The sequence below is a fragment of the Rhineura floridana genome, chromosome 3, assembly GCF_030035675.1.
Source record: "Rhineura floridana isolate rRhiFlo1 chromosome 3, rRhiFlo1.hap2, whole genome shotgun sequence".
NCBI classification, from domain to species: Eukaryota; Metazoa; Chordata; class Lepidosauria; order Squamata; family Rhineuridae; genus Rhineura; species Rhineura floridana.
In genome coordinates this window covers 44,729,665-44,752,913 of record NC_084482.1, presented here as the reverse complement: position 1 = coordinate 44,752,913, position 23,249 = coordinate 44,729,665, and the positions used below count along the sequence as shown (strand labels likewise).

The 23,249-nt window shown below is 42.5% G+C and overlaps 1 protein-coding gene across 6 annotated transcripts in view; it reads left to right on the top strand.

Annotated features, from left to right (window-relative positions):
- Nucleotides 1–401: 401 nt before the first annotated feature.
- The window catches only part of WIPI1 (WD repeat domain, phosphoinositide interacting 1), a 73,825-nt gene continuing 50,977 nt past the window's right edge, over nucleotides 402–23,249 (top strand). For 2 of the 6 annotated variants that reach the window (XM_061615620.1, XM_061615621.1), the window contains exons 1-3: nucleotides 457–668; nucleotides 16,781–16,863; nucleotides 23,075–23,244. In XM_061615620.1, coding sequence (XP_061471604.1) covers nucleotides 601–668; nucleotides 16,781–16,863; nucleotides 23,075–23,244 — 321 coding nt within the window. In that variant the 5' untranslated portion in view covers nucleotides 457–600. The other 4 variants (XM_061615623.1, XM_061615619.1, XM_061615618.1 and 1 more) reach the window with 4 other exon arrangements.

Sequence of the window (23,249 nt, the reverse complement as noted above, 5' to 3'; positions counted from 1 at the left end):
TCATTCTACTTAAGAGTTTTACGCAGATAAAGGGCTGCCCCTTACCAAAAAAACCCCAACGAGGTAATTGCAATAATCAAGTTTAAAACAAAGAACAACAAAACAAAGGGATGCTGTCAACCCCGCAAACGGTCCTATTTGCATTGCAAGGAGGGACCGGGAAAAGGGCGGGCACCTCAGACTTTCCTGCCCAGCTACCGTCCACTGCTGTCACCATTCCAGTCTGATGCAACCATCACAACACAACCACGTGGGCACCATCAGCTGTTTCCACTTCCCGAGCCAATCGCTGCCGGCCCTGTTGGCGGCATGGGCGCGGCTTGAGGGCTTCTGCGCCTTGCCTCGATTGCAGGCTTGCGCCCTGCCGCCTTAGGGGTGGGACGAGACGGCCTGTTCGAACCTTCGCTACCCAATAGGAACGCTCAACCAGGCAGATGGCACCGCCCTCAGGTCTGTGGTGGCTATGAGATTTGTTGTTGCTTCTGTCGTGGCCCGGAACCGGGGACTTGTGACAGCGGGCGGTCCTCAGTGCGGCGGGCAGGTACCAAACCCGTGCGAGGGGACGGAATCGAGGCAGGGGCTTCGGCGCTATCATTGTCCATGGAGGCCGCTGGCGGAGAGGGGGAGTCTGAGGCGCTGACCTGTTTTTCCTATAACCAGGACTGCACGTACGTAAGTGGGGAGAGGACAGGGCTGGTCCCGCGCTCTCTGCCCGTCCCCCTCCCGGCACAGGGACCGAAAGCATTCTCTTCTCCAGATAATCCGAGGCGGGAAAGGATCGCTTTTGGGAGTAGGAACGCTGATATAATGGAAGAGAAGAAATGAAGGAAAGAATCTAGGCTGGAGAAAGGGGCAGGCGGGATTATGAAAACGGCCTACAGAGTTAATTGATAGCTAATACATTTAAGTTGAAGATATATAATAGCAACTTTTGATCATTCCCGCTCTCTGTACGTGGTTCACTAAACTCAGGCTAATGTGTGGCTAATATGCAGGCTATTATGTGATTAACATGCTTTCTCCCCTATCCCCACCCGTTCTGTAGGGTATAGGTTTGAACGTAGCTAGCCTTTGGGCTGTTCAGTCCAATGATTCTCTGTAAACTAGCCTTTCACCAGCTCAAGAATAGCTTGGTATTTCCAAAAAACTGAAGCCAAACCCCAAAGCCTTTCTCTTTTATCCAGCGTCATGCATTGGCTGCAGTGGCCTGTGATGATGTCCTATGATTTTCTTTTCTTTCCTGTGGTTGCCTTGTGGGCCAAATGTAAAGGAAAGGCAACCTTGTTTAACAGGAAAGGCAACAGGAAATGCCACGATGGTGTGTTCACAGCTTAAATGCTAAGTATGGTTTCATTTGTCCTGCTTCTTAAACATTTAACTGGAAAGATGCCAACAGAAGAGAGACTAATGGTTTTAAATCTGGGGTGGGGAGCTTGTGGCCATCCCAGAAGTACCTGGACTACAGCTCCCATTATCCGTGACCATTGGTGATACCAATAGGAGTTGGAGTCTAACAGCATCTGAAAGACCACAGGCTTTCCTTCCCTGTTTTAAATGGAAACTTTGTGATCCCTTTCCCAGGGCTTAATCTCTTGTGCCTGTTACTGTCAAGGCATACTACCTTGTAGGGCCATATCATGCAATACAGTAGATTAAGTACATGTCAAAGCTTTATCATACCCTTGTTTTTACTCTACAATGTGTGAGGTAACTGTGCATCTCTTTACTGCTTCTATACTTCATAAGCAACATGTAGGGAGACACGGCTGGCCCACTTTTCTGATTGCTGAAGTGTTCATGCGGTATACAAAAAAAGCACTTGCTAAAGCTTTAAGGCATATCTGCTTCCAATGTAATATATGAAGCAGGCTTTGGTGTTGCTGAAACTGGAATTGGCTCAGTTTGGCTTTTGGTGTGTTTTTCTGAATTCCTCTGATGCAGGCTTATGGCATGATATTCTCCCTGAGGTCCCAACAAGTCCTGTGGTCCTATAAAAACAAGTTTCAGAACCTTATGGTTACAGAGATTCATATGTTTGATTCTTGGATGTCAAGCAGTGCTTAAGAATCAAAACTAATAAAGGCGAAATACCCTCTCATTCACTTTCCCCCTCCCAATCTCATCCATCCATCCATCTATATAATTTATTTTGCGCTTTCTCTCCCTCTCACACACAAGGTCTGTTAAGGCTTATAGCAATTTTCAAATAAGCGTGTTGTTAGGCTTCCGCAACTACAGTTTGGCATTGAATAGGATATAAAGTGATACACAAATCACATTAAGTAAGTGCTGTTAAGGTGCACAATAAGCTTTCTGTCTCCAATGTCTTAGCAATGTGGTTCTTAGTGCAGAGCAAGTCACTGTAAATTCTATGGAATGGCCTTGAACAGGATATGAAGCAAGATGAACTTGAGGTGTGACATCTTATTATTTTATAATGGAGAAAAAGCAGCACCTGTGCCAGAAATATATGTATGTGAATGTGAACAGGAAATAACTTTCTTCTTAACCAAAATGCAAGAAAAAAAGAACATTGAAGGAAGTCAGTAGGGAGCAGGTTTAAAGCAAACAAAAGGCGAAAGGCTTTTGTACTTGTTGATGTCTAATTAAGTCTATGAAACACTTTGCCATAGGGCACAGCGAACGCAAGTCAGATTAGTTTAAAACATGATATGACACATTCTGGGTTCAGATATTAGAAGGTGTTTTCCGCTGTTTTTGGGATATGAAAGTGGACATCAGAGGGGGGATTGCTCCTTACTTTTATCACTTCCTCTGATACCCCCCTGTCAAAGGTAGAATACTGGAGTTGGGTAGACCATTAGGGTGAACTGTTGTTGCAGATCTTGTGACTTGATATTAATACTATACTGAAAAGAATCTAAATCGTGGGCAAATTAAAGGGCACACAGATGACATTGGTAATTAAGCTCAGGAAGGAAAATTTAAGAAAAGGAATTGCCTTGCTGGATCAGATTAAAGGTACATTAGTTCAGCAGTCTGTTTCCAACACTGTCCAGATCGATGTCTCTGGAAGCTCACAAGTATGTCATAGAGAAGCTAACCAACCCATTTGTCCTTATCATTTGGTATTTAGAAGTGTATTTCCTGTAATCATGGAGGTTCAGAAAAGCATATCATGTGATATGGTATTGAAACCTTTTCTAAATCAGAACAAAGCCTAAATTAAATATCTCAGGTAAATGTGTAAAATTGTAGTGGGAACACTGTCTTCTGAAGGAGAAAGATTCTCTTTGGCATGAAGACACAGCAGCTGCATTTCACCACAAACAAAGAGTCTCCTGTGTATGCCCATCCGCCTCGCAGATGTGACTGCTTCAGGCCAAATCAAAGGTTCCAGGGTGAATTAGTGTCCAATAAATTAGGCTGGGCTTTTGCATTATGTATCTTCAGAGTATGCTCCTCATTAAACGGAGCATCCCAATGAGACCTCACCTACATTCAGATGCTACACTAAACTTTCAGACCTTCATGAGCCAGGATACGTCCACCTGCACACAGCCCCTTTCTTCCGTATCACTCCTCCCCTTTGTGCAAGTGGCAAACAAGCCAGGGTTCAGAACTTAAGCATAGCTTATCATGATGTTCACACTAATGTTAAGTGCTTCCAAACAAGCCAATTTTTAATCCCTAGTTCAAATCTTGCTTACGATCCTGGCTTGTTTGGAAGCACTTAACCATAGTTTGCAGGTCGTACTGAATTAGTACTGAATTCAGTACTGGGTAAGTACTGAATCCTGGCTTGTTTTGCCACTCACAAGATAGGCAGAGTGAAGCAACAGGATAGGGGTTGCATGCAGGTACACATCGTTTGGACATATCCTAAGCTATGATTGAAAACTTAGTGTAACATCAAATATGACCAACCTCTGTCTTCATATCGATGCAATTTTCTGACTCTGTGTTAGGGAAGTCCTTCATCACAGATGTGGGAATCTAAGTGGGTGTGTATGTGCATTTATATATATGTGTATATATTATTGCTAATCATAATAGTACTCTTGATTTCTGCAGAGCTTTTACTGTCTTTATTGTTTGCTCTCTCAGCAGTGGTATAACCTAGGTTACTTTTATTTCCAATTTAAAGATCGAGAGCTATCTCTGACTTACCCAAGGTTGCACAATAAATCTGTAGCAAACAGGAGACTTGGGACCTCCACATCCCATGTTCCAAAATTGTGCTGCAGCATCACGTTTACTGCTGCTGTTTAACTTTTATTTTTAATCTGCTGAGTACTAAGTACTGTATCGTATTGTGTGTGTCACACAATCCCTAACCCAAAGGTTTAAAGCCTACATTAGGCTTTTAGGTGAAGCAGTCAAGAATGTTTAGATGTTAGTTGTGGGTGGGAAGGGAAAATTGGATAGATGAAAGTGCAAGCGAGGCAAGGCTAGAGTGAGTCATAAAAAGCTTTGCTGAAGAAGTGGATTTTGAGGAGGAAATTTAAATAAAAGAAGAAAATAGCTAGAAATTGTTCCAGGCATGAAATAGCAGGGAAAGGCAAGAAGCTGGAAAAGCAGACAGGGGGATCAGTAGCAGATAAGCAAGCACTGTCTTGCTCCAGGTTCTTACCCAAATATTAGCAGTTATATTCCAATATTTTGAGCATAAGTAAATGAATGTAAGGCATAGTCAATTCTTATCTCCCAGATAATCTGTTAGACTAAGGAACCTTCTGGTATGGATGCAGAAATCAAACTTTATTCCATTCCTAAGGACCTAAGATCTTCAGCTTGTAATAAAAGGCTAGCTCTGCAGCCCTTCAAGTCAGCTGGCTATTAAGAGCAGAATTACATGTTTAGAAATCTTGCATAGTACAATCCATCCTGAGCTGCACCACTTTAAACTGCAAGTGGAAGACTATATGTTTGAATAGTCCCTAACATCAAACTCCCTGTACTTAAGGGCACTAATTTTTTTTTTGCAGGGGGCAGGGAGAAGGCTTAGGCTGGGAAGCTTTGGTGGGAGAAGGTTTTTTCATGACATGCTGGCTTTTCATATAGAATTTTTTTTGGATGTTGGGACCAGGGCTGTGGAGTCGGAGTTGGGAGCAATTTTGGGTGGAGTCGGAGTTGGTACAACTTCCATCAGCCCCAGGGATTGGGCTCGTGGGAGTTGTAGTTCAAAAAAGTAACTTTTCCAAGCTCTGGATTCACATGGTGGTGATGACATGCCTTGTGCTACCATTTTACTACAGTAAATGTGTTATCACTAGTTAATATACATTTGCCGTTTATGAAGGTGTCGGAGTCGAACAGTAGAAAAATAGAGGAGTCGGAGTCGAAGGTCTGGCGTACCGACTCCACAGCCCTGGTTGGGACAAACAATGCTTTACCTGCATAGTATACAGTAGGACCCCACTCATACGGCGGGTTACGTTCCGGACCCCCGCTGTAAAGTGAAAACCGCTGTAAAGCAGAACCCATTGAATAGAATGGTGTGTGATGCCCGAAAACCGCCATAAAAGCAGAACAAATGCCGTATGAGTAGGGCTTTAGTCTAATTGTGTCTAATTGAGACCGCTGTATTAGCGAAGCGCTGTAAAGCGGGGCCCTACGGTAGTCCAGAAAGTGTTGTATACAGGTTGGGTCTATTCTTGGTATTTTTCATTGCAGTAAATAAACTCCATTATAGATCTCAATAATAGAACTGACCTGATCAGACACATGGAGTGTGTTCTGCCTTTTGGGGAGGGCCTTGTGAAAAGCAGAATGGTGGAGCAAACTGCGCACACACAAAAAGAACAAACTATGCTCAAATACTTCTGAGTTGCAGCTACACCTTTCACAATATACCCAATTTCATCAGTATTTAGCAGCCTCCCTCGTTATGCCATTGTAGAGCTATGTCTCTTTGGATCAGCTTAATGGCACTTAAAGGCTATTGCAGTGTTTAATTCTGTCTTGTGTGACATTTCCTGCATAACAGGTTTGCTTCGCTTATTTATATCCGGTTCATGCCTGGGAGCTTGGCTGGTTGCAAATGGCTATATAACAGTGACATTCAGATCCCAAAGGAAGTGTTTGTCTGAGGTTTAGGTTGGCCATGTGTTAAAGATCCAGTCTCTGCTTATTGGCACAAGGCACGTTTTAAGAAGTGAAGGTGCATTTATTTTTGTGGCTACTTCTGACCCCTGTATGGGTGTGAATAGGCTGGGGACCAGAGTAGGTCAATGACAGCTGTTAAGTGTGGACTTTGGGATTTAGATGTGTGGCAAAATGGGGAACTGGGAATTATAAAAGATCAAGAAATGAGTGTGTGTGTATGTGCACACATGCACAATCCTTCTGTTTCAAGAAAAGAGAGCTGTAAAAGTTGATAGATGAAGTAGTATCCAATAATATATATATTGGAAGTTATATGTCGATTATTAAGAAAGAGGAAGAAGTCCCTTAACTAATACATTATGTTGCTACAAAGTCTTTGTCTTGTAGTTTAGGGGGAGCAGTGATAAGGATGTTAGCTACCAAACATTAGAGAACAGCATTCTGTCTATTTTGTTTTGATTACCTACTTGGCTTGGTTGACTGTCAAGCACAAACCTTGCCTTATTGCAGTACCGTATATTCTGGCGTATAAGACGACTGGGCGTATAAGACGACCCCCAACTTTTCCAGTTAAAATATAGAGTTTGGGATATACTCGCTGTATAAACTATATAAGTCTTATATAAGGTAGTTTACTATGCTCCTAAATCCAGGGATTATCACGTGGCCCAGAACATCGCCCCACTGAGGAGGGGAGATTTCGATTGATCTTCTCAGCGCCCCCCTCCCCAAGTCTTTTCCCTCCAGATTCTGGCTGGAAACCCCACTTGGGACTTCCCCGTCCCCTTCTCTCCAACCCGCCTCACCTCTCTCTCTCTCTTTCTGTCCCTTCACCCAAGTGGACAAGCGTGGCTGGGGGCTCACCAGGTCCTCCTGGGCGCGGAGGAGAAAGGCCAGCTTCCCCGCGCGGATGGGGCGGGCTGGACAGAGGCGGAGGTGAAACTTTGCCTCCTATTTCAGGCTGCTCCGGGTTGAAGGAGGAACCTCGCGGTAAGATGGCTTTGCTCCCTCCACGCATCAGCCTCCAAGGATCGTGCAGAAGGCAAGACGGTGAGGAGATCATGCGCTGGAGGACCCAGACGCTCCTTCCCAGATTTCCTGCCTCTCTAGGAATCAATCCCTATAATTTAACCCTTAGAAAGCCAGGCAGGAATCCAAGCGGCCGCGCTTGCTGTTTTAAAAGGTTGTTGTTATTCCTGGGGAACTCCCTTGGGGGGGGGATTCTTCCTGACCCGGGTCGCTAATTTTTCCTGTTTTTCGTCTAACGGCCATCAGAGAGACCGCGGCTGCGGTTCTCTCTATTCCCAGCGGGAGCTTGCGGCTGCAGCTCCCGCCGTTACCCCCCGTTTGCCCAAGTTCTCCCCGGGAGCCTTTTGTGGCTTCTCCCTCCTGTATCTGGCTGTTTCGAGTCAATTCGTCTCAGGCTCTGCCGAGGCTTCCCTCCTCAGGGCAGTAACTTCTTGAGCCTCGCTGCGTTGCCTTCCTCGTCGCAACGGTCTCTCTGGACGGCGGGTGCGACTGCTTCCACTCCCGCTGCAGCTTTTTTTTTTACTTAATTTTCCCGCTCTTTTTCAGCACCCGGCGTATAAGACGACCCCCGACTTTGGAGAAGATTTTCCGGGGTTAAAAAGTCGTCTTATACGCCGGAATATACGGTAAGTGCCTGTGTCAATTCAGACCTCAATCCTATCCTCGCTGCTTGGCTTAGCCAGCTGAGGGGCCTCAGGAAGTGTTGCTCTGCCAGCAGAGGCGGAAGTATGCCTGCGGGACAACATCCCACTTAAAACCTTCTAGCCCACCCTCAGAAAGGTCTGCCAGTATAGGTGTTTGCGTTGGCAGATCGAGGGGTGGGGAAATAAGATGTGCCAGAGGTGGGCACAGAGATGCCACCTCCTAAACCTCTTTGTTTACTGATATGCCTCTGGAATTGGTGCTACTTGATACCAGCCCTGGGCATAACACAGTGAATTCCCTCCCATTTCAGTCAATGGTAGGGTAAAAGACACAGCTGCCTCCATCTCTCTGCCTGCAAGTGAAACAGCAGGACACAGGATGTAGCATTTGCTCTGCCAGCAGATCTCCCCCATTCTCCTCCATCAATGTAAAGCTATTGCTGTTATGTGCCTTCAAGTCGATTACGACTTATGGTGACCCTATGAATCGGTGACCTCCAATAACATCTGTCATGAACCACCCTGTTCAGATCTTGTAAGTTCAGGTCTCTGGCTTCCTTTATGGAATCAACCCATCTCTTGTTTGGCCTTCCTCTTTTTCTACTCCCTTCTGTGTTTCCCAGCCTTATTGTCTTTTCCAGTGAATCCTATCTTCTCATCAGGTGTCCCAAGTATGATAACCTCGGTTTCATCATTTTAGCTTGTAGTGATAGTTCTGATTTAATTTGTCTTTTTCACAGTCCATGGTATGCACAAAGCTCTCCTCCAACACCACATTTCAAATGAGTTGATTCTTATTTTATCCGCTTTCTTCACTGTCCAACTTTCACATCCATACATAGAGATCAGGAATACCATGGTCTGAATGATCCTGACTTTAGTGTTCAGTGATACATCTTTCCATTTGAGGAACTTTTGCAGTTCTCTCATAGCTGCCCTCCCCAGTCCTAGCCTTCTTCTGATTTCTTGACTATTGTCTCCATTTTGGTTAATGACTGTGCCGAGGTATTGATAATCCTTGACAAGTTCAATGTCCTCATTGTCAGCTTTAAAGTTACATAAATCTTCTGTTGTCATTACTTTAGTCTTCTTGACTCTCAGCTGTAGTCTTGCTTTTGTGCTTTTCTCTAACTAGGCATTTGTTTCAAAACATTACTGGTTTCTGCTAAGAGTGTGGTATCGTCTGCATATCTTAAATTATTGATATTTCTCCCTCCAATTTTCACGCCTCCTTCAGCTTGGTCCAATCCAGCTTTTCGTATGATATGTTCTGCTTATAGATTAAACAAGTAGGGTGATAAAGTACACCCCTGTCTCACACCCTTTCTGATGGGGAACCAATTGGTTTCTCCATATTCTGTCTTTACAATAGGCCTAGTCCAGAGTATAGGTTGTGCATCAGGACAATCAGATGCTGTGGCACCCCAGAGGATTGCTCTATTCATTGGATCCCAGTGCAGTTACCATTGTGTATGACACCTTAACCCCAGAAATAGCGAACTGGGGGGGGAATCTTGGTTTAGTAGAGAACAGCACAATCATAACTGTGTCTACTCAAAAATAGATCTTATTCAACTCAATGGGACTTACACTGAGACAATTCTGGTAAGGATTGCACTCATAAGCTGCTTTTTACTGGGCTCTTTGATGACAGATGAGCAGTGTAATCCTATGCATGTTTAGTTGGAAGTAAATCCCACTGTATTCAGTTGGTCTTACATCTAGGTAAGTGTGTGTGGGATTACATCCTCTGATATATTTTGATAGGGGCTTTCAAAGATGGCGCCCTGAGTAGCGGGCGTGTTTGCTGAGTGCTCTGCAATTTATCTCCAGTTGTTTCAGTTTACTGCACTCCCCCTGATCTCCAGCCTGAGAAGAACGCAACTACAGCAACTTTAATCCTACCGGTATTTTTCTATTTATCTGCATCCTGACATGCTTTGCTGAACTTTGCTGTAGTGGCTTGGAGATATAATTAGTCGGAGGCACTGCAGTCGGAGGAACTGTTCCCCAACCGCTCTGCAACTCAAAGACCTGAATATCTCAAGGGAGATAAGATAAGAACTGCGGCAACAGCTAAGTAAGTAAGTAAACTGGATTTTATGAATTAAAAGCGCACCGAGGAAAGTCAAGATTTACATTCTGCCAGGACTGTGAGCTTTCTCACTAATTACTCCCCTAACATTGCAAATCCCTGGATATCCCGTTGACTTCAGTAGCATAATGGTCCTCACCAGAAAGGGCTATAGGAATCTAGGCATTTCCCCACTCGATGGGAATAGCGTTTTAAATGATAGGGGTAACCAAACAAAAATTACCCAGTTTTTCAGCAGGGCAGAAGAAATGGAGGTGGGAGTTGAGCCTTCACACTCTTTGAACCCTCCCAAATACTCTCCTTGAATGGTCTTTGGACCTTAAAAATAATCTCCCTGATTTAACTGAGGACTCATCCTCTGTGAACCTTGCTTCCAAGCTGGTTCTAGCTGAGAAAATGGCTCCTCCAGAGATAATACGACAACAAAAAATGGATGTCCAAACAAATGAACTGTTGTTTAAGGATACTGCTGAGCCGGCTCATAGCGTTGGGAATGAAAATAAAGGAAAAAAGTCCCCCACTCAGCCCGAAGTATCAAAGCAGCCAGAGGTAGTAAATGAAGGAAGCACACTGGAACGTTTACTGGAAATGCTAATTCAAGGCTGGATTCTTATGATAATGAAAGATCTTGAACATATTAAAGTCTTCCTCTCAGAATGTAACAACCTTAACTACATTGGCTGAAATAATTAAAAAGACTGGTTTGAAATTTGGAGTTGCTGATTCTGTAACAGAGCCAAGTGAAACCGGGGCTCAAGCAAATGAGCCTACAAGGAAAGTGTCCAGAACGAGAATGAGTAGAAATCAAAATCCAAAGAGCAATTTAAAGAAAAGTAAAAATGTCAAAAATGTAAAGCCAATGCATTGTAAGAAGATGGAGTTCGGAAAACTTTTCAAACAGCTAGACAAAGGCCCTAAGCAGAAGGCAGGACAAAAAGCCACACAGTGTTTAAATAAGAAACCCAATGGTGACAATCTAAAACCGCACCTTGGTGATACCTTGGCTCAGCCCGCCTCACCTATTTCTCCTCTCATATCAGATCAGGACCTGGTTTCAGATAATGTTATGTAGGACCCATTGTCCCTAACTTCACTGAAAAGAAAACCATCACAGGAGAGTTGCAGAAAAGATAATATCTGGAATATAGTTCTGAACCATCAAAAGCTAGTCCTAGTAAACCACCCTAAATCTGATGGGCTTTTATCTCAATATGATTGTAAATTACATTTGCTAGGAATTCTGAATGCAGCTTTTCCGGGCCTTCTGTCTATAGGTAATATTGCCCATGTGGAATATATATTTTATAATTATATTTCTACACGTGCAGTGGTTACTTTCAGCAAGCGCGGTTCAGCCAGTACCATTTATGCCCGTAGAGATGCCTTTTCTGAGAGGGGTATTGTAATCTCAAGATTTTTTGAGAATTTGGCTCCACCCACAGCCTTGGGGTAATCATGGGCTTCTACCTTCAAATTATAGACAAGGGAAGGAGGTCGGTGGTACCCCAGACCTGATAGACTTCGCCATGAATGAAGAACCTAAAGTATCCCCCTTGGGGCATAAAGGCTTAAGTTTGCAGGAGCAGGAGGAGAACGACCTTGATAGAGACTGTTCAATGAGACAACATTTTTATAAGGAGAAGGAATCGTTTATCCATGAGGAAAGACAACTTGTAGATTCCTTTAGAGCTTTGCCTTCCGAGGAACAAAATGAAATAGTGACCAGTCTCTCGCGCTTGAAAATTCATTTGGAAAACACGCAAGTAGAGCAGGATAGACTTTCTAGCAAAGAGAAGTCACAGGAGGAGCCTGCTTTACTTCACCAGTCAAATTTCCCACCCAAACAAGAGAGATTTATTCAAGTCACTGCTGAAATCAACCTTATAGGTAATAAAAGCGACCAAAGTTGTATTAGAAGGGACCCAGCCTCTTTAATATCTATTGATAATTTTGGGGCAACTAAGGGCACCACCTGGCAAGATATGAGATACTTCGGAGAAGAAGAAATGAGCTTGCCAGGGAAGAACCTTGCCCCCGCCGGACCCTCATCAATCCACACAGGTACTTCAATTTCAAACGTTAGTAGGCCCAGCCTAAGCATGGAAGCTATTACCCACCTGGAGGGAGATACGGGTGCACCTACTCCAGAGTGACAAAACATGTCTCCCCCAACCATGCATCTACCAGGCTGTCACGGCGGAGCCAACCAATAAATCTTCTATCATGGAACATCGCGGGATGGAGGAATAAATTGGTAGATTTGGATTTTATCCACTAACTTCAGTCCTTTGATATTATCTGTCTTCAAGAGACTTGGCTTTTGGAGAAAAATTCCCTAAACCTTCAAGGTTATAAGATTTGGGAACAACCTGCCCTGAAAACCTCCTTCCTGAGCCGTGGCAGTGGAAGCCTGGCTATCCTGATTTCTTCCTCTTTGGAGGTGGTCGGAATTGAGGCAGCTGGGGTAGCCTCCAACTACCACCAGGTCCTAATTATTCAAGGATGTAAACCAGCCTCCCTCATCTGTGTCAATATCCATCTTCCCCCCAGACCTTCTGGTTTTGCAGAGAAGGTCTGGAGTGAATTGATGATCTGCTTGATAGCTTTTTCATGGTTTATCCAAATCATTTCCTTCTAGTTTGTGGTGACTTTAATCCAGGATGGGTAACGATTACTCTGCTCTGGTAAAAGCCTTCGGTTTAGATCTGGGGGAAGCAGAGAGTATCCCACGAGTCTGACAGGATAAAACAATTAACAAGTATGGTCAGGCCCTCTTCTTTTTAATTTTTAAATTTCAGTTGGTGTGCTTTAACAGTACCTACCTAGACCATTCGAAGGGGTTATACATACATAACCAATAAGGGAGTTAGTGTGGTGGACTATATTTTAGGATCCCCTTCTGTTGCTCCTTATGTGAAGTGTTTGACAATAGAAGACAGGCCCGAAAGTGATCATCTCCCAATTAGATTGACCCTTGATTTACAGGAAATACAATCTGGGGTGCTGACAGATCTATGCATGGCGGGCCACCTACTAGGAGAGAGATGGTTTAAATGGTCTTTGAAAATCGGTTCCAACATAAGGCAGCTGCTGGAAACGAACCAGCTTCAAGAGCTACGTCAACTTGCTCTTGATAAACACTGGAATATTTGTGAGATCTACCAGGACATAATTGGTTCACTTAGACCCCATTTAACCACTACCCTATCAGACAAAAAATGTATAACCCCTCAATCCTGGTTTGATAGGGAATGTAAGCTCAAGAAAAAGGAGCTGCATAAAATAACAAGGCAGATGAAGAACATCGGCACTGATGACGCTACTTTCCTTTTGCAACAACAGCGGAGAGAATATAAAACAATGCTCAAGGAAAAGGGGGGGCTTTTTTGTTAACAGCTGGAAATCTCTGGGCCTTGCCCTCACTGAGGGGAACGACCGTAAATTTTGGAGTATGATTCAAGGAGGACTCTCTTATAACTCTCCTGTGATTGCCCCCTCCATTACTCCTGAAACATGGGTTTCCCATTTCAGTGGCATTTTTGGAAGCAATATAAATTCTCCCCAAGTCATAAATAGAAAATCTCCCAACCTCCCTGATTGGCCGCCTGTTTCTCCCACCAACATAGAGGATTTGATATCATCTCTTCGGCCTGGTAAGGCCCCAGGGGAAGATATGATGCCTCCCGAGGTTTTTCTCCTAGACACTAGTTGGTGGTCACCAATCTTAGCCACCTTATTTACACATATCAACTCTACTGGGGAATACCCCTCAGGATGGTGATCTAATATTGTTGTGCCTATTTTCAAGAAGGGTGACAGAGCTGACCCCCGTAATTATAGACATATTAGCCTTTTAGATGTGGTTTCCAAACTCTATACACAATACCTTATAAACAAGCTGCTTGAATGGGATAGCAATCAATCTATTGTCCACGATGAACAGGCAGGCTGGACAGCTTAGGGTTTTCTTCCATACTAGAGGAGGTCAACTAATCAAACCCACTCTTAAGGTCTACGCTGCTAAAATTGTTGCCCAAATGCTTTATGGGGCAGAATTATGGGGAGAAACATTTAAGCAAGAGTTGAAAGTCCTCCAAAATAAATTTATGAGGCAGTTGCTGGGGCTCCCGCCCGGGACTCCATCTACCCATCTTAGAGCCGAGCTCGGGCTTCCGTCAATATCTGCAAGAATACACCTTTCTTATTTCAGATATTGGCGCAGATTAAACAGAATGGAGGATCTCTACCAAATTTTGCTGGTTTGAGCAATTAAGATTCGGAGGTTGGGCCAAGACAAACTTGCGGAGTATAATCTTTCTATGGAAAACCTCTTAAATTTCTGTCTTCCCGCCCTCAGGAATTGAATTTTCAATCATGATGCTGCTCAAGACAGGGCAGTTATTGCTGCTGCTGGCTTCTCTTCTTGGTATCCCCAATTTAAGCTCAATCACGTAGTTTTTCACTACTTTGAGGTTTTCACTTTTTCCCAGCTCAGAAGGGCATTTAGGTTTCAGCAGATGCCCTCTGCATATCTTGATGGGAGATACCTTAGAATTCCAGTCACAGAAGAGATTTGTATTTGCAGGTGTAATCAGATTGAGGATATAATCCATTACCTGTTGTACTGCCCCCTGTATTTGGACCCTAGGGAAAAATATCTATCATATATTATTCGGTTGCTTTCTGATCGAACGCCCTAAGAAGTGGCAGTGGAACTTTTAGCTGATAAATATTTATTTATCACATACTCGGTAGCCCAGTTTGCACTGGCAGCTAAGAAGTTGAGGGCCCACCACATTAAGAATTTAGTGGTAATATAAAATCCTACCCAAAGGTACGAGTGTTTTTTCTTTTTCTAATAAATGTCTTTTAATGAATGTCTTATTTTTAACGTGTGTTTTGACCAGAAGGGCCTTTTAACCAATACTTGTATATATTGTTAAGGCCTTTGGCTATATACAATAAAGTTTCTATGACTATGATATATTTTGATACAATTTTTGTCTTCAGTCTCCTAATTACCTTCTCATTCATGACCTGAAGCAGGAGTCAAAAAAGGTATGAAAATTAGCTTGTAAATGTCAATATTTCTGACAGGTGGTGAAGGCAAAGTCAAAAGCTTGTGTGTGTGAGTGAGTGAGTGATTGCTTTTAAATATTTGAACTAAGCGAGTGTGGGTAGAAAACGGGTAAGGGTGCTTATTATGTTGTACACAAATGTGTCTTTCATTTTAGGATATTTTAAGATAATTACCAAATGAAACTTTGAAATGTACAACTACTTAGATCAGGCAAGTCAGCATGATAGCATTAAATATAATCCTTTGTGCCTGTTATGCACATGTTTGGCAGAGCAAGCCCTCATTCTGTTGCTTGGAGAACAGTCATCCGATAGCTTCCTTCATTGTCCACAAATATATAACATGTAGGCCAGGGTAGTGGTTTGATGGCACATGATGCAGCGATCTTACTGAAGCTAAGCAGGTCAGTGTGTCTGGTCAATTTCTGAATGGGAGGCCACCTGTGAACTTAATACACTTGAGAATTCTATATACACTGCCTTACGTTCTGTGGAAGAAAAGTGGGATAGAAGTGTAATAAATAAATAAATATGTATATATTGAGCGAACTGTACTTTAACTTGTTGGGGGGGGACCTGTGGCCCTCCAGCTGCTGCTGGGCTACATTCCCAGCATTCATGATCATCACTGTTTGCGGTTGACCGGAGTTAAGCCCTCCAGATGTTGTTGTGCTACCAGTTCTGTATCCGTGACTTAGTTTAACCCTGATTTTTAATCCACAACTGAAGCAAAGTCTTTTGCATCTGGTTGTTTTTTATCTCATTACCATTGCCTTTTCCTCCCATCCCCCACATCTACCACCATGGTTTAAATTTAGATTGTAAGCTTCTTAGGGCAGGGACCTGTTTCTCCCTTATAAATCTTCATGTACACTGGCAAGAATACTTTTTGAGTTCTATATCAAGATTGCTTAAGGCAAGTAATAAATGGGGTCTCTTGTATTCTGCAGTTGTGTCCTAGTACAGAATTTAGTATTGTGTGCCAATTTTTCTTGTCAGTTTTTAGCTGTTATGGCTGCAAATTCAGGTTTGGAAGTGTGTGACCAATCCCTGGAGAAATCTCTATTGCCAGAGAGGGGTCTGGATTAGAGGTTTCCAACAATAAAGGGCAGTAGCTTCAATCCTTTTCTTATGACCAATAGAAGTGGAATAAATAGTGCAAAATAAGCTAATTCTGTGAATGCACCTTGGTGGCATCTATCTATTTTGGTGGCATCTATCTATGTTTGGAACTTAGGTCCCCATTCCCGCTTTTAATTTTCTTTAAAAGATATATCCTGCCTAAGGCAAGTGGTTTATAAATCTATTCAAGTAATACATGGCTTTGACATTTGTCATATTTGGAGATCTGCTTGCTACCCCATACCACAGTCTTAAGTAGAGATGCCTACAAGTCAGACCTTTTTACTTTCAGTTGATCTCTCTCTTCTCTCCACCTTACTACACAGTGTAGATCCTTCATGTTAGCCTTTATTACCCCAGGTAAACGTCTAAATGTTCTTCTCTTTCACCCTTCCAGCTGGGTATGCATACTTACGGGTCAGTCTGTCTTCACAGCAACTCCCCTCCCCAAGTACTTCCACATCTGGGTTGCTACCGGCTCCACATGGCTTGGGCAGTGCCATTCCATTCTCTGAAGTCATTCTTAGTTTTTATGGGTAGCCTGCAACCTTGTAGTCGGCCAGATACAATTCTCAGGCCTGTAACCTTAGCTACCTTTTTGAATGAGTCCCTTAACCCGTAGGTCTCTTCCCTGATCTTCCCCTGAACCCAATCAGACCCAATCTTCCTGATGCCAAACAACCAATCTAGTGCACAATGTACCAATCCTTGCACAAAATTATGTTGATATTATCTTCTGCAGTTCCCTGGCGATTGGAACCACAACTGGATACAAGCTTTTTTCCTTAAGTTCTGTGGAGCAGCTGGATCAGGTCCATGAAAGCAGTAAGTCTGTTCTGTTTTGATACAACAAAATATTGGCTGATGACAGGCTTTATTCTGCATTTGAGGCACTTATCCTGCCTCAAAGGAGCAATTGCATTTTATCTTTCCTGCTAGAAAGCAGATGGTATCTCTTGGCTGCAGCCTTGCTTGTATTCAAACTGTGCTAGATGCAGCTGTGTTAAAGGGACGCTTGCACACAAAGAAAACAGTGTTGGAAATTCTATCCTGTTTTTGACATCAGTATAAATCTGGAGTAATCTTGAACACATTAGCGTTAGCAGTTCAGTCCCAATCATTCAGCAGTGAGTTGGAGTAGATTAAATGTACAGCTGTGCACCCTTTACTGACTTGTAGGGATTAAGTCATCATTTTCAAATATCCAGAATGATATCTCCAAAACAAATAGGCACAATCACTACTGGGAAAACACAGTTGTGGATTGCAGTAGGTATTTGGGGAGGGGGAGAATTTAGGTGGAAAACTGACATTTAAATCTAGGACCTTTTTATTCCTTAAGGCAGCCCAGTTGGCTCTCAATAACTCAGGTTGTATACAGAAATAGAATGTGGTCTTAATGGGGCCTTTAAAATGTTACCCTAGCCACATGGAAGCAGCCTTTCCATGAGTGGCTGCAGTGCTGCTGTTTGTGTGATTTGAGCTAATATTTTGGTGACCCAACCAAGAGTGCAGGCATCAATCCTAAGGGCTTTCCCCATGGAATCTCCTCTTCGCCCCCCCCCAAAGTGGTGTGGCATGGTCAAGATAGGTGTGATTGACCTGCCCCCATCCTGTTTGGCTCTTCACAGGAGTGCAGGAGAGAGCAGGTGACCAGCTACAAAATATGCTGTTGAAGCTGTATCATTGCTGCATCCCAATAGGGTAGGCAAAAGAAACAGATTAATTGGCAGGCTAGGCATCTCGCAATGAGTATTTTTAAGGTCTGGATAAACGTTCAACACCAGATTTTCTTCTCCTGACTTATTGGTAAACAGAGCTCTCTAAGATTTGTCGGATAAGGTGCCATTCAAATCACTGGGGCATGCTAATCCTAAAAAGTACTGCATTGTGTAAACCTGTGCTAAATTAAGCTGACCAGTAAGGCGTTCTTTGTGATAGCTGGTGATATTTAATGCTAGACCTACTCAGAGTAGACCCATTGAAGGTCATGGCATTAACTTTTGTGGGCCTACTCTGAGTAGGACTTAGGTAACTACAACCCTAGTATCTTCTTGTTTTCTTGCAGTGATACTACATTATAGTATCACAGTGTGGTAAGGAGTTCAAGACCAATCTTCTGCAAAAGCATCCTTTCTCTGAAAGCCTTCAAAGAAGAAACTCCATTGTCACCTTAACAGACTTTTTCTAAAACTGAACAGTTTGGAATGGGACATCTCCTTTGTATTTAACCTGCCTACCATTCTGTAATTCAAACCCATTGCCTCTTATACTGTCCTTAGTGGACAACGTGAATGGTTGGTCCCCCTGTTACTGAAGGTAGCCATGATCAAGCAGAGTTAAGCACTTTATCACTTAAAAATCAATGGAATTTATAGAGACAATATTGATGACTTTTAAAATGTTTAACCTGGGCTACATCAGGTCTATTCCTCCATATATTTCAAAACTATCCACACATGTTGCTTAATCTTTTGTCCCCATCTTCTCAAGGCTCCTTTTTCCAAGGCTCGGTATTTCCATGAGGTCTTACTAAGGAGGAGTGGAACAATGCTTCCAGGCACATTGGTTATTATGTTTCTGTTAAAGCCTGAAATGGCCTTTGCCACGTATGCCACAAAATCACGTTCTTTTTAAACAGCTCATAGCCTCATGTCTGGTTTGGGGCTGCAAATGAGTATAGATTACATGTATAGGACCATATTGTATGTCTTCATAACGGCTGCCTTTTGATGCAGCCCTAAACCATGGTTTAATGTTTTCAAAACGAGTCTCAGTGAGTCTTGGCTTACATACTCCCCCCTCCCCTTGCCTCTTCTTGTGCGACTGCAAGGAAATAGGAAGCTTCCATTTAGATGAACTGCAATTTAATGTGTTGTCTGAACCTGAAACTGTGGTTAATCTTAGCTATGGCTAGCAAAATCAAGACAGCTTCATAATCTATGGTTTGAAGTTGGCTTCTTTTCTTTTCTTTTCTTTTCTTTTTTTTTCAATTAATTTTTTTTATTCTAATTTTCAAAACCAAAATAATACAAAAAGAAAACAACACAAATCAATAACTAATACAATACAAAAAAAATACATATATATAAAAATATTGACTTCCGATTTGTCATAGTTCAGCTATAAATCTATAATATATAACAAACCTATATCTTAATAGATTATAAAATCACCTTCCTCCAGCGGTTATCTTAGTTGGTTTCAAATCTCATTAACATCATATCATTTTAATCTTCCACAAAAAGTCAAAGAGAAGTTTCCAATCCTTGAGATATATGTCAATCAATTTTTTTTCTAAATAAACATGTCAATTAATCCGACTCATCAAATCTACTGAGTCCAGTAGTTTCAAATCGCTCTTCTGTCATTATCCATATTGGGTCCATCTTCCATCTTTACGCACCCAAAAATCTTGCTGTCATAGTCATATAATAAAAGTCTGATAGGAATTTCCTCCATCACAGATATTTTCTTACCATCAAATCCAAACGTAACACTGAAGTATTGTTTCAAAGCCGCATCTCTGCTCCTCTTTTCCACATGATACACTAGTACATTTCTTGAAGGTTTTTCCATTGACACAAAACAGGGATTAATTCTATTAACTTTCTCCATTTCAAGTTCCATGAAATCCTTCCAGTCCAGGAATTTTTTTGAACCGATAATATCTTTATCTCCAATCTCTTCAATTCCTTCAGAGACAGCGCTGTATTCCAAACTGTAATATTTATCTCTAGGATCCGTCACAACCAGGAAATCCAAATCTTTTTTCATGTCCATATTTAAGCCAATCTCCATAGATTGAACCTTGCCTTTAATTTCTCTTTCATCCTTTTTTTGTTTTCCAGATCTATCTTTATTCTCCTTTCTCATAGAATCCTGAGTTTCTTTCAGCTCCTGTCTCATTTCATGAAATTCAGTTCTCCACGCTTGTCTATTATTTCTCAGTTCTTGTTTTATTGAGTTAATCCCATCCATTATTTTCTGAAGCATGTCTAGAAATAAAGTCCCTTCTTGTACATCCATGATCTTCTTAATTGCCATTCTTAAAACCAAAAGAACAAAACTCCTTCAATTTTCAATGTCCCAAGCAAAGAGCAGTTTATTTCTTTATCCAGTTACAAAGGAGTTAATCTTTCCAACCAACTAACGTCACACGCTAGACAGTCCTTATCTCTTAAATGTCCAGAAGTGCAAAAACAGCTTTTAGTTCACAGCGTTCAAATAACTAGTAGCAGAGAGAATGAGCAGATTCGTCAACAACAACAAAAAAGTAGATCAGAAAAAATAGTCCCTTATATATATTACACAAAAGTCTTGTAAATCAAAAAGATTTCTTATCTCTCCCAATCAGAACGCTCTCATCCGTTGTAATCTTTAAAACGCAATTTTCCATGTCAGCTTTTTGCAATAAAAAAAAAAAAGATAAGCTATTTATATTTTCTTCCCCCTTAGTTCCGTAAATAAAGAAGGAAAGTCTTACCTCATCTAGGTTATTTTAATTGCTGTTACTTTGACAAATCTCTTTAGCTATATAGATAAGAAAATGATAAATGTAGACAGGAGGTTTGCCTGCTAGTCTGTTAAAAAAAAACGGGTCACTTATCCAGCTGAGCTAGCATAAAATCCTCGCTCTGTCTGAACTGCTGGAAGACAGACAATTCTGACGAATTCCAGGCTCCAACAATCAAAACAAAACTATGTGGCAGATCTCACGCTTCTTCCTTATCCGGAAGAAATCATCCCCAGTCAGAAAAAACCCTTCTGACTGAATTTAAAACTGGATAAGTTTCATCCAAGATGGGAGCCCATCTCAGAGGCAGCACAGGCGGAGGGATCCTCCTGGGAAGTTCGAAGTTGGCTTATTTTCACTAGCCATAGTTAAGATTAAGCACAGTTTGTATGGATTTGGACAACATGGCAAGCTGTGATTAATCTAAAATGGAATCAAACGCTTCTAAACTTCTCATGGTCATGGGGGGGGGAGCATATGAGCTTGAGGCTTACAGCACTTCATTCTTGCAATGCTAAACTATGGTTTAGCATTTCCTCCAAACCAATATATTGTAGTGGAACCCAAGGCAAGGAGATCTACAAACATGTGAAGACAGTTTGAAATAATAATCTGAGGTGTGAAATGCTTGTTTTAGACAAGACTCCTCATTTTGGACTCTGCAGAAGTGGTACAAAAAGTGTGGTCCATCGACTGCTTGAGCTAACATTCCTACTTAAGTAGAAGAGGACTGAGCTGGTTTTCTAGCATCTTGCAAAGGAGACTTCCCTTTACAGGGAGGGCTGTCTAGGTTTATTGGGCTTTCCAGCCCAAGTGGTCAGTGGAAGGTGCCAGCCATGATCAATCCTGCAGAAGAGGAGAATGGATTTTGTGCAGGAGGTCAAGGGTTGGCATCCCCATGTGGCCCTTGAAGAAAGATGAAATGCTATTTGTGGACCACTTTTGAGTGACAAGAGAAGAGCCCTGATGCATGGGACAGTGAGGTTTATGGGAAGCCCACAAGCAGGACATGAGCGTAACAGCATTCTCCCCGTTTCTTGAACTGGCATTCAGAGGCACCCTGCCTCTGACAGTAGAGGGAGTGCATAGTCATCATGGCTGGTAACCACTGATAGACTTACCTTCCATGAATTTGTCTGATTCTCTTTGGAAGTCAACCGAGCTGGTGGCCTTTGCTACATCTTGTGGGAGCAAATTCCACAGCTGAACTATTTATTTATTTACTATATTTACTAAATTTGCTCGAGGGTCCCAGGGCAGAAATGTGAACAATTAAAGCTAAAGTAAAACAATAACACTGCAACAAATCAGCATAAATTCCATACAAATAAAACAGCAGCAGCAATAAAAATCTAATCCAGGGAATCTCCCCCGTCCCCTAAAAGGCTGATCAGTAAGGGTATGTGCAGCATGAAGGAGGACTTTCTTTTGTCTGTCCTCAATCTTCCAATATGCAGTTTCGTTGAATGACCCGGCTTCATTGGATGAAAAACAGAGAAGAAAAATAGCTCTTTCCTCCTCTTCCTTTCCAGTTTATCTCTGTTGAGAGGAAAACTGCTTCTGAAAATACTTAAGATAACCCCAGTGGATTACATGTGGGCCAGGATCCCATTTTTCAAGTCTGAGTGTGCAAGAGATCCATTGGCATCCTGAAATCCCTTGATTGCGTTCCCCAGCATTTCTGTTGCATTAGCTGACAAACATACTTTTGAACTTCTGCCCTCTGCCTAGGACTGTGAAAAACAAACAAAAACCCTGTTTGCTAGCTCATGCCAAGTAAGTTGGGCTGGAAGCAACTGCTGGCGAAGATAGCCTGGGTGCAAGCAGGCTTTGGGAAAGTGCCCAGCATGAGGACTTTATCATCTGATATTTATTGTGTAAACTGGCCTAGAAACTTTCCCCTTTTCTCTAGTTTCAGGAAAGCCAGGGTCATCTCTTCCAACTGAGGCTGTCAAACAGGGAAGTGATAAATGATGTACATCTTGTCCCTTACATCTGGAAACCCTAGGCTCCTACTGGGAGAAAGGGCGGGGTATAAATCAAACAAACAAACAAACAAACAAACAAACAATTTCGTTTCCTCCCACCCCACAGTGGGCCTTCCATTTCCAGGGGTTGTCCTATTTTATCAGTTGGCTCTGTATAATTCAACCTTTTTCCTTTCTGTTGGAGTGCACGTCCCTTGACTAAGAGGAAGAAAAACTCCATTAGAGCTTGTTTTACCATGCACCCCTCTCAGCAGCAGCAGAGCTGGCTTCCCAGGTTAACATATTACAAAGACTGTGAAAAAGCTGATGTAAATTCCTTTAGGAGATGAACCATTTGGCCCTGCTTCCCCACATGCAGTGCCCCAGCCCTAAAAGTAGCCGACTTGAAGCTCTGCCAGCTGAGGCTAATCTTTAGAAAGCAATACTCAGCGTTTTGCCCTTTTGGTCAGCACATTGCAGAGATTATTCTCCCCTCTCCCCTTAGCACTGGTTTTTCCATTCCTTTCTTGTTTTCTTTCCCCCCACTATCCAGATGAAATCCCGGATGTTTACATTGTAGAGCGCCTCTTCTCCAGTAGCCTGGTGGTGGTGGTGAGTCGCATGAAGCCTCGGCAGATGAACGTCTACCATTTCAAGAAAGGGACAGAAATCTGTAACTACAGTTACTCTAGCAATATCCTCTCTGTCCGTCTTAATCGGCAGGTAAG